This window comes from Myotis brandtii, unplaced genomic scaffold (assembly GCF_000412655.1).
Source record: "Myotis brandtii unplaced genomic scaffold, ASM41265v1 scaffold988, whole genome shotgun sequence".
Lineage (NCBI taxonomy): Eukaryota > Metazoa > Chordata > Mammalia > Chiroptera > Vespertilionidae > Myotis > Myotis brandtii.
In genome coordinates this window covers 186,449-198,176 of record NW_005372109.1, presented here as the reverse complement: position 1 = coordinate 198,176, position 11,728 = coordinate 186,449, and the positions used below count along the sequence as shown (strand labels likewise).

Below are 11,728 nucleotides of genomic sequence, written 5' to 3'. Positions count from 1 at the left end.
GAGAGAGAGAGAGAGAGAGAGAGAGAGAGACATTGATTGGTTGCCTCTGGGGTCAAGGATTGAGCCTGCAACCTAGGTACGTGCCCTTGACCAGAATGGAATCTGGGACCCTTCAGTCAACAGGCTGATGTTCTATCCACTGAGCCAAACCGGCCAAGGCAATAACCCCACTTTATAGATGAGAATAGTGAGACTCAACAGTGACCTGTTGCGGAGGGGGGGCGTGGAGGGGGTAGGGGAGCTGGGGTGCACTCCGAGCCTTCAGGGCCACCACGTACAGCCGTGCAGGTGGCACGCTCAAGGATATCACTAGCAGGCGAGCCCATTCACCACGGGGACATATGTTTGTGCGGCTTGAGAAAGGAGTGCCTTTTCCGAACTCGCACAGGCAGCCTGTAGATTGATAGGTGGCCCTGTGTGCAAGACGGGGGTTCATGCCCAGGCACCGTGATGACCAAGGAAGGTGCGACAAGGGGAATCTTGGGGGTGGGGGTGGCCAGGGGAAGGGCCGAGTCCCTGCTAAGCCCACCTGCCCGCCCCCTAGGCCCGAGGAGGAAAGGGGCAACCCCAGGAAGGGGACCCGCCCCCATTGACCATCCCTCTACTCCAGTGGTTCTCAGCCTTCTGGCCCTTTAAATACAGTTCCTCATATAGTGACCCAACCATAACATTATTTCCGTTGCTACTTCACAACTGTAATGTTGCTACTGTGACGAATCGTCATGTAAATATCTGATATGCAGGATGGTCTTAGGCGACCCCTGTGAAAGGGTCGTTCGACCGCCAAAGGGGTCTCGACCCACAGGTTGAGAACCGCTGCTCTCCTCCGTCTCTCTCTCTCTCTCTCCTAGATATTTACGGGGAACGTGGACAACAGTGGCCTGAAGGTCAATATGTTTGACGTCCCTCAAGAGTTGCAGTACGTGAGGCTGATGCCCGTCGGCTGCCACCGGGGCTGCACCCTGCGCTTTGAGCTCCTTGGCTGCGAGTTGAATGGTGAGTGCTGGTGGCTGGGGTCCGTCCCAGGGGCTCTGGCCTCTCTTCTCAGCCAAGCTGAGCCGGGCAGGGCGGCAGCAAGGCCCAGGGCCCCGGGCTCACTCAGCAGAGGCACACGAGAGGGGTCACCCGGCCGTCAGCAGCTCTGCCCGGGTATGATCCTCTCTGTGCCAACCCATGGCATTCTGATGGGGAGAGGACAAAAGAGACGCTACTTCTGTTCTCAAAGTGTTGTCACTTATTCTGATGGGCTCCTTGAGCTTCTAGACTCGTAGCATCCGTTGTGTGCTGCAGATGTCAGCTCCCGCCTGTGGGGAGTTTGTCTGATTTGTCCACTGCTCGATTCCCAGTGCCTAGAACGGTGCCTGGATAAATACTTGATGAAGGAGTGAATGAATGAGGAAAGTGAGGCCCAGATAAATTGTTAGTATTTTTAAAAAAATATGTTCTTATTTCTTTCAGAGAGGAAAGAGAGGGAGTTAGAAACATCAATGATGAGAGAATCATTGATTGGCTGCCTCCTGCACACCCCATACTGGGCATCGAGCCGCAACCTGGGCATGTGCCCTTGACTGGAATTGAACCTGGGACGCTCTATCTATCCACTGAGCCAAACCAGCTAGGGCCCCAGATAAATTATTTATCAAGGGCACACAGCTGGCAGGCATTAAAACTTGGTCTATGTCCTGGCCAGCTTGGCTCAGTGGATAGAACCTCAGCCTGCAGACTGAGGGGTCCCAGGTTCGATTCCAGCCAAGGGCACATGCCTGGGTTGCGGGCTCGATCCCCAGTAGGGGGCGTGCAGGAGGGAGCCGATCAATGATTCTCTCTCATCATTGATGTTTCTATCTATCTCTCCTCCCTTTCTCTCTGAAACCAATAAAGAAATACATTTAAAAAAATTAAAAAAAAATTAAAAAAACAAGCAAGCAAACAAACAAACAAAAAACTTGGTCTAGATCCCTGGGCTTCTGACACCTACCCCTCCAGGACTTTTACTCTCCACACCACCCCCCCTTCCTCCCGCCCCACAAAAAACTCCGGTTTGTCTGAATTTAAGAGAAACACGAGGCTTCTAGGGTAGCTGATGCTTCCTGCTGCCATTTCCAGGGAAAGTCCCAGACAGAGGAATGGGGACAAGAAAGGGAGGGGTTTCCTCTGAGCCAGGAAAAAACGCGCCATTGGGGGAGGTCAGGGTGCAGGGGGTTGGGCGGCCCAGCTTCCTTGTCTCAGCTCAGCTGTTTTCTGAGATCCAGGTAGCCGGTCCCGCTTTTTTGCAGCCACAGTGCCACCTGCTGGCCACTGGCGGAACTGTAGGGCTTGTAAGGCCGATTGCCTTTCTCGTGTTACCCCAAGACCCACCCTTTGCGCCCCCTTTCCCCTCCGTGGCACTTCTTCCTGTTCCCCCATTTCAGATACCACCCAATACCATTCAGAGCTGACTTCTATGTGCCTGGCTGGGTTTAGTTTTTGTTTTTGTTTTTTTTAATATATTTTATTGATTTTTTACAGAGAGGAAGGGAGAGGGATAGAGAGTTAGAAACATCGACCAGCTGCCTCCTGCACACCCCCCACTGGGGATGTGCCCGCAACCAAGGTACATGCCCTTGACCGGAATCGAACCCGGGACCCTTGAGTCCGCAGGGCGACGCTCTATCCACTGAGCCAAACAGGCCAGGGCTAGTTTTTTTTTTGTTTTTTGTTTTTGTTTTTTTTAAGTGTGAACTTAAGTCTGTGTTCCCAGGGCCACTACCTTTTGAGCCTAATTGTGTAAGTGGGGAGTTAAAAAATTGCCTTCTGGGTGAAAAAGGTGAAGGGATTAAGTTAAAAAGAAAACTAAACGAAACACTCCTAGACACAGACAACAGTATGGTGATTACCGGAGTGAGAGGCGGGTGGGCAGAGGTAGAGGAGGGTGAAGGGGGGATAGATGGTGATGGGAGGAGACGTGGCTGTGGTTGGTGAACACACAATACGATATGCAGATGCTGTATTGCAGGATCATACACTTGCAACCTAATTTTATTAACCAGCGTCACCCCAACAAATTCAATACAAATTAAAAGAGAAAAAGACGTTGCCTTCTGCCCAAAGGAAAATTTGGCCGTTGGCAAAGGGAAGAGGCAGTTTCTGGGGGTCCCAACTCTGGGTCCTGTCCTTGGAGTCCCTTCCTACTCGCTGTCCTAGTCTGAAGCCTCAGGCCAGCGGCTCCCCACGTGGGGCACACGCCCACAGGGGGGCAATCTGATTTTTAAGGGGGGGGGCAATTCCATAATGAGGTTTGTTTTAAATATATTTTTATTGATTTCAGAGATGAAGGGAGAGGGATCGAGAGATAGAAACATCAATGATGAGAAAGAGTCATTGATTGGCTGCCTCCTGCACGCCCCCCATGGGGGATCAAGCCTACAACCCAGGCATGTGCCCTTGGCCAGAATCGAACCTGGGACTCTTCAGTCCGCAGGCCGATGCTCTATCCACTGAGCAAAACCAGCCAGGGCCGAGAATGAGTTATTAACAGTGAATGTTTTGCATTTCTTCTGGTTCTAAGGGCCTCATAGACAGTCTATAAATAGATATGGTGGCATATTTATACATTTCAGTTCTCTATTCTATGTTTTGAAACTGTGCTATTTTTTCCTATCACTTCCTATTATTATTTTTTTAAAACAATTTCTTAGTGATTTCTTCCTCAGTCCTTCCACGGTCCTTTCGTCCTTTTATTTTTCTCTCTCATGGATGCCATGTTCTTTGGAAGCTTGTTTAGACCAAGTTCATGGCCTTTGAGGCTTCCTCTGCGTGAATAGGAGCTCACTTTTTAATAATAAGAATTATAGGGGGGGAAAAAAGAATTATAGGTCCCAGGGGGCATCAGGATGTTAGAGATGCTGAGGTGGGGGGTGGCCAAAGAGAGGTTGGGGACCACTGCCTTAGCGGTTACAGTTGCCTGCGTGGTCCTGTCCCAGCCGGCTCCCTCCGAGGCCGAGACAGGCTGAGCCTGGCGAGCCGAACAAGCGAGGATGCCCTGTCTCCTTCCCTGAGGGCTGGGCCATCTCCTTGCCCTGCTAACCAAGGGAGTCCAGCTGTGGACTGGGGATTCCGCCAGATGTGAGACACACCCATCCCTTCCCTGGGAGTCTTCAGCTATTCTGAAGGCCACCTGAAGGTGCACGTGACTAGTACCAAACAGCCCGGCACATGCCTGAGTGTTTGGGGCAGGCCCGAATGAAACCGAGGCCTGTCTGACAGTATGCCAGCTGTTGGGTGTGGAATCTTCTAGACCAGTGATGGCGAACCTTTTGAGCTCGGCGTGTCAGCATTTTGAAAAACCCTAACTTAACTCTGGTGCCGTGTCACATATAGAAATTTTTTGATATCTTTGCAACCATAGTAAAACAAAGACTTCTATTTTTGATATTTATTTTATATATTTAAATGCCATTTAACAAAGAAAAATCAACCAAAAAAATGAGTTCGCGTGTCACCTCTGACACGCGTGTCATAGGTTCGCCATCACTGTTCTAGACGCTGACAGAGGGTCCGCTGGGCAAGGATCAAGGTTGGTCCCTGAGCCCCAGGAGTTCTGATTCTCTGACTTCCACCGGCTGGAAGTCCTGTTCACGGCTCTGGGTGGGTGTGTGGATGGTGGAGACGACGTCACAGCGTGGCGTGGCAATCAGGTGTTTGAGTGTGTGGCTTGGTACAGTGTTTGTCTCTAGGCCTCAGTTTTCCCGCCTGTCAAATGGGGTGGCTAATATCTTCAGGTTTCTGTGCGGTAGATGAATTGTCCGAAGTGAGCACTGAATCAATGAGATGGTTGTTACTCGTGTCCTGGATGACCAGCCCAGGACTCAGCAGTACTGTAGGAGTGATATAGGAAGTGCTGAGAGTCCAGAGGAGGGACAAGTCCTGCCCCATGAGGTGGTCAGGGCAGGCTTCTTGGAGGAGGTGTCTCACAGGCAGGCCTTGAAGGAGGGTGGGAAGTGGCGGATCGATCAGGGCCTGCCCTGGTGCAGAGAAGGAAGAGTAGCAGGTGATCGGTGAAGGGCAAGTCGGGTAGGGGTGGGAGCTGAGGGCAGGTGGCTGAGGGAGGAGTGGGTGGGGTAGGCAGTGAGAACGAAGGATGGTTCATTTAATTTTTAAAAATATTTTTATTGATTTCAGAGAGGAGGGAGAGGGGAGATAAAAACATCAATGATGAGAGAGAATGATCGATCGGCTGCCTCCCGCACGCTCTATGCTGGGGACCGAGCCCGCACCCCAGCCAGGCTCCCCGATTGGGAATTGAACCGTGACCTCGCAGTTCACAGGTCGATGCTCAACCACTGAGCCACACGGGCTGGGGAGGACGGTTGATTCTAAAAGGCAGAAGGAGCTTCTGTCCGAGAGGAGGCCAGGGGCTGGTGGGGTCCACGCACTTCTCCCCACCTCATTGCCTGGTGCTCACACCCCTGGGAGCCTGGGGACCCTAGATCTACCAGCCCCCCCTTGTTAGCAGGATGTGATGAACCCCTGGGCATGAAGGACAGAACCATCCCTGACAAGCAGATCACGGCCTCCAGCACCTACAGGACCTGGGGCCTGAGTTCCTTCAGCTGGTATCCCTACTACGCGCGGCTGGACCAGCAGGGCAAGTTCAACGCCTGGACCGCGGAGAAAAACTCTGCCTCCGAGTGGCTGCAGGTGGGCCCAGTTCCGGGGGTGATGGAGGAGGGAGAGCATGAAGATGGACATGTTTTGTGGAGTGCTGCGATCACTTCCGAATTTCTGAGTATTTTCCCTTCGTCTGACATTCATTGAGCCTCTCTTCTGCACATAGTAGGAGCTTCGTGTTTGCTGAATGAATAAACATTGAAAGAAAACAAATTTTGAAAGGTCCAAACCAATAAGTGAACGCTAATACACAGTCATTAAGGGGCTGTGCCGCCTCACTGCTTCTGTGCTCCGACAGCAGCTCTGATCACAGCCCTCAGAGCCAGCAGAGGCCCCTTCCGCCCTGGAGCCCGTGCGGGATGCGGGGAGCTGGGCTTCCGGCCTCGGGAATCACTCGCCCTGACATCACTGCCCTCCTGTCCCCCGCCCGGAAGTGGAATCAGAAATGCATCAGGCACCTCCAAGGTACCAGTTGTGTCTGAGGTAGTGCAGTGACCAAGCAAAAAGGCAGAAGCACTTAGAAAGAACTTGAGGCAAAAAGAACGTGGAAGGTCACCACGGGGTCGCCTGGGACAGATGGGGAAACGGGGTTGAAAGAAAGCCGAGGCCAGCACCTCATTCCTCTGCCGGCCAGTCCAAGGTCCCTCAGTCATGAGTGCCGGAGCCAGCCTGGGACCCAGGATCAGTCGTTGCATCACCTCCGTGATAGCTCACTGCCGGCGGGTGGAGGGGAGTGGGAGACTCCGAATCCGGTGCCAGCAGCCTTTCTGAGACTCTGTGTTGGTCAGTGGTTTCTATTTTCTACAAAAATTAAAACTATAGGGTGCCCCCCCCCCAAAAAAAATGTATACACACACTTTGAATAATTACAAAGGCAGTGTTTATTAAAATCCATCTTATTTTCAAAATTGAGCTGTTAGCGTGTATATACATTTTGGGGGGGACACCCTGTATGTTTAGACTTGTCAGCAAGATTGTTTTATTTAAAGCCATAGGACAGTTTGGGCATTTCCACATAAATTTATGCAATGAAGTTTCACAAATAGTCTGAATGTCGGAGGGCTGCAATTTTCTATGATCAATCACGCTCCGTGTGTGTGTGTGTGTGTGTGTGTGTGTGTGTGTGTGTGTGTGTGTGTATCTCTGTGTGTGTCTATGTATATCTGTGTGTGTGTATCTGTGTGTGTGTATCTGTGTGTGTGTGTGTGTGTGTGTGTCTGTGTATATCTGTGTGTCTGTATAAGTGTGTGCATGTGTACATGTCTGTGTATACCTGTGTGTCTTTCTATCTGTAGGTGTGTCTGTGTCTACCTGTGTATGTGGAGGGGGTGTGTGTGTGTCTCTGTGTATATGTGCATATCTGTATATCTGACTGTGTGTGTCTGTCTGTGTGTCTGCCTATTTGTATGTGTCTGTGTATGTGTGTGGGGGTGAGGGTCGGGGTGGGGGTGTGTCGATAGGGGGAGAGCCACCTCCACTGGCTGCCCCAGGGAAACCAGGCTGAGCCCATGGACGGCAGGGCAGGGTGGAGGAGGCGCCCCCAGACAGGCACCTTGGGGCTTCCCTGCCTGAGCACAGAGCACTGCTCTCTGACACGCTGTCTGAGAACACACCACAGGGCAGCCCTCGGATTTCAGTGAAATTGGGAAACACGAGAATCGCGAACACCAGAGCATCCGCTCACGTCACAGATGTGGAAGCGGGGTCCTGGCAGGGTCAGGAATTGCCTGGGGCTCCCCTGCTGGCTGGCAGTGAGTTGAGTTTGCACCCTGGGGCCTGGGGCTGCCTGTGCGGGGGCAGGTGGCCGGCTCCCCGGGATGGTCAGGGCCGGGATCAGGCCTGTCTCTGGGCCCCAAGGAGCACATTAGCCCGCGGAGCCGGGTTCTGTGAGGCGCTGCCTGCCTTTGGGCTCCTCAGAACCAAGGTCCGGCTGTGGTCAGCTCCGCCAGGGTCCCCGGGAGCACTTCATGCCGGGGGATTGGCCAGGGCCCCGACTCTGAAATGTGAGCTCCGTTGCAGTGAATTGCCTCATTGTGTCTGACAGAGTTGGTGGTAGTTACTTTTTATTTTTATATTTTTATTGATTTCAGAGAGGAATGGAGAGAGAGAGAGAGATAGAAACCTCAATGATGAGAGGGAATCATGGATCGGCTGCCTTCTGCACGTCCCACACTGGGGATCGAGCCCGCAACCTGGGCACGTGCCCTGACTGGGAATCGAACCGTGACCTCCCGGTTCATAGGTCGATGCCCAACCACTGAGCCACACCGGCCGGGCATATTTATGCCCATTTTACAGATGAGGAACTGAGGCTCTGAGGCCAACATCCTCCCTGACAAGCAGCTTTCCCCAAACTGCGCTTCCTGTCTCAGCCTGACTGTCTTTTTCCACTTTACTGGAAAGGATGCAAGCGAAGAAAATGTGCTTTATTTTATTTTATTTTGTTTTTTTGTGTTTTTTCCCCCCTGTAGATCGACTTGGGCTCTCAGAAACAGGTGACCGGCATCATCACGCAGGGGGCCCGAGACTTCGGCAACATCCAGTACGTGGCGGCCTACAAGGTGGCCCACAGTACTGATGGCCTGAGATGGACCGAGTATAAGGACCCGGGGGCCGAGGGCAGCAAGGTGAGCATCAGCCGCCCGCCCCTCGCCACTCCGAGGTGCCCTGCGAGTTGGGCCTCTGGGGCTCTGAGGGGACGGGGACCAGCCCTGGGGGGCCTCTGAGGGGAGGGGGGCCAGCCCGGGGGCCTTCCTGACACCTTCTCTGTCTCTAGATCTTCCCAGGCAACTTTGACAATAATTCCCACAAGAGGAACATGTTCGAGACGCCCTTTATGGCTCGTTTTGTGCGCGTCCTGCCCGTGGCCTGGCACAACCGCATCACCCTCCGCGTGGAGCTGCTGGGATGCTCGTAGGTCCAGCTGACCGGACCGGATGGCCTGGTTCTCCTGACCTTCTGTGGTCCTGCTGCCTCCTCCACCCACCGCCCGCCTGATTGTAGTGCCGTGGGGGGCGGGGAGGGGGGTGAAGATGTCAGTCACCTCTCCCTCCCTCTGTCCTCCTCACACCTCACCTCCCACACGCCCGCCCCACCTCCGACCTGCCCCTGGCGCCCAGCCCTCATGCCAGGTGAGCCCCAGGCAATTCCTGGCCCTGCCAGGACTCCCTTTTCTACACTTGATCTTGCCAAAAGGCCGAGAGCCAACCCATCCCGTGTTCTTAGGCGCTGTGGGAGTTGAGTAGGTCTGGGATTCCAGCCTCTGTCGCCCATAGCCCGCCTCCCACCCCCCACATTCCCATGGCCCTGGAGGAAGGGCCCCGAGGCTCCAGGCTGGAGCTAACGGACTCCTGCCGCTCAGCCTGGAGGCATGATGCTGCCATTCCCGATGCCGCCACCCAGCCCTCTGACACTCCCACAACCTCCCTGGAGACCCCTCTTGACCCTTGAGCTGCAGCCTAGAAAGACAGCAGGGGGTGGGGTGGGTCCGTGGACAGACAGGGAGGAGGTGGGCGGGCCTGGGCGGCCCCCCAATGCACAGGCAACTTCCAAAATATATTTATGTCACTGCCTGGAGCTCTTACTGTGTGGTTCTTCGTCCTCGGGCTGGTCCCCACCCTCAGCCTCAGTTTCCCCAGAGCCTCAGCGTGCTCCCCACCTGCCCGGCTCCACGCTGCTCCCCACCCGGAGGAAGGAGGAGGCTGCCGGGGGCCCACAGGGGGCCAGGATGCTGCCAAGTGGGCGCAGGGCCTCCTGGCTGAGGGCACTGGTTTCTGGGAGGCGCTGGCGCATCGGCTCCCTGGGCAGGGGCCATCAGGAAGTGGCCAGTGGGGGCAGCGCAGGCCAGCGCCTGGTGATCTGGGAAAGGGGCCGGCCACAGAGGAGGGAGGGACCGGGCTGGCTGGAAACGGGGGCGGATGAAACCACCCTAGTGTTGGAGGCCTCGGGGCACAGGAGGAATTTTCCAGCACAAAATCGGGGAGCCAGGCTGCGGTCCACAGAGGAGGCGCCTCGCCCCTGGGCGGCAGGTCTGGCCACGCGGCTGCCAGAGCGAGGGTGTGGCTGTGCTGGGGCCTCACCAGGGAAATTCGTCTGGAAGTGGCTCCTTCTTGGAACTGGCCTCGCCGGGGCTCGTTGGCTGGGCAGGGACAGAATAAAGGGCTCAGGTCGAGGGCTCCAGATGAACGGGGGTTGTGGGGCTCCCCTCTGCTGGGGGTCCCCTGGCCCACCCACTCCTTCCTATGTCACTCTCGGTTTGGGTTTGGAGCCATTGATTTCAGAGAAGAGGGAGGGGGAGAGAGACAATCATCAATGATGAGAGAGAATCATGCATGCTCCCCACTGGGAATCGAGTCCGAAACCCGGGCATGTGCCCTGACCAGTAATCAAACCCTGACCTCCTGGTTCATGGGCCGACGCTCAACTTCAGAGCCACCCCAGCCGGCCTGGAGCCAGACTTTCGGAATGGTTGCTGGCCACAGGCCTCCCTCCAGGGAGCATTTCCTGCCCCCAGCTCCCACCTGCTGGTCAGCCCTGCCCCTCCTGGAGGCGTTAAACTCCGTTTGCTGTCACCAAGCTGGCCTTCCCGGCGGTCCATCCCTCTCCCCACACCTGTGGCTGTCAGCACCCGGGCCTGTGGGCCTGCCTCTCTCAGGAGCCTGGCCTCCTTTATGGTCCTTGTTTATGTTTATGTTATTTATTTTTTTGTTAATCCTCACCTGAGGATATTTTTCCATTGACATTTTAGAGAGAGTGGAAGGGAGAGGGAGAGACAGAGAGAAACATCCATGTGAGAGAGACACATCGAGTGGTTGCCTCCTGCACCTGCCCCGACCGGGGGCCAGAGCCCACAACTGGAATCGAACCCGGGACCCTTCAGTTCACAGGCCGATGCTCTATCCACTGAGCCAAACCGGCTAGGGCTGGTCCTTGTTTAAACATAATGAAGTGATGAGGAGCCTCGGGTCTGAGGTTGGACAGCCTGGCCCCGAGGAATGTTCAATAATGAAATCTCTGGGCCTTAGCAGTAACAGGGCCGACTCCATGGCCTCCTGGGGACTAGGGGAGGGAGGGCACCCATGCAAAGCGGGCCCATGGGAGGCCTCAGACCCTGGGCATCCTTGTCAGAGAAGCTTGCAAGTGTCCTGATTGGTACCCGTGTTCTATGTATCTCCCCTCCAACCCATCCTGCATACTTGGTCAGCCATCTCTTCCTCACAGAGGAACCGTCAATGGCTCCCTTTTGCACATCAGGCCTGGCCCTCCCTCCGGTGCAGGCCTCCCCGGTCACTGCCGCTCTGCTAGGCTGTGCTCCCAGCCCTCGTGTGTAACACACATAGGCAGGCATGCACGCGTGTGCACCCAAGCCGTCTTGGCCTGTTTAGGAAGAGGCTCTGGGCTCGGAGACCCCGTGGCCCACCCCCTGCAGTGGTTCTCAACCTTCCTAATGCCGCGACCCTTTCATACAGTTCCTCCTGTTGTGGTGACCCCCAATGTCATTGTTACCAATTGAACATAATGAAAGCATCGTGATTCATCACAAAAACAATATGTCATTATCTATGTGTTTTCCGATGGTCTTAGGCGACCCCTGTGAAAGGGTCGTTCGACCCACAGGTTGAGAACCGCTGGGGGTCTAAAGGCTTTTCGGCTGAGCAAACTGTCAGCCCACGCCCCCTGCTGGTCGGGACAGGAAGGAAAACACCCTCCCGAAGGTGGGGGCGGCCATAGCCCACGTGCAGAGGGCTGGGGAGGGGTGCCCCCCCTCCTCGCTTAGTCGCACTGTTTGGGATAAGCCAGAGCGTCCTAATGGGACGCCCCTCTACAAATGCTCCTCCACCCCCGACTCACCTTCCCCAAGGCCTCCGCTCAGGGCACCCCCTTCACAGCCCGGCCAGCAGTCCGCCCCCCCCACGTGTGGGGAGGTCCCCAGCGGCGTCTGGAGCGCAGGCCACCTCCTCTCGGATGGAAAGGGGCGTGTATTCCTTTAAGGGGCAGGCCCGGCGGGAGCGCGGGGGTTTGTCCGCAGCCGCTTCCTTTCTGGCCACTCCAGGTCCCCCGATCCGCCTGTGTCCTCGGA

At 55.2% G+C, this 11,728-nt stretch overlaps 1 protein-coding gene across 1 annotated transcript in view; it reads left to right on the top strand.

Moving 5' to 3' along the window:
* The window catches only part of MFGE8 (milk fat globule-EGF factor 8 protein), a 31,233-nt gene extending 22,008 nt beyond the window's left edge, over window positions 1-9,225 (top strand). Inside the window, exons 6-9 of the mRNA XM_005886528.2 lie at window positions 852-996; window positions 5,495-5,679; window positions 8,121-8,276; window positions 8,426-9,225. Of these exons, the coding sequence (XP_005886590.1) occupies window positions 852-996; window positions 5,495-5,679; window positions 8,121-8,276; window positions 8,426-8,566 (627 nt within the window). The 3' untranslated portion in view covers window positions 8,567-9,225. The remainder of the gene's footprint in view (window positions 1-851; window positions 997-5,494; window positions 5,680-8,120; window positions 8,277-8,425) is intronic.
* The last annotated feature ends 2,503 nt before the right edge of the window (window positions 9,226-11,728 follow it).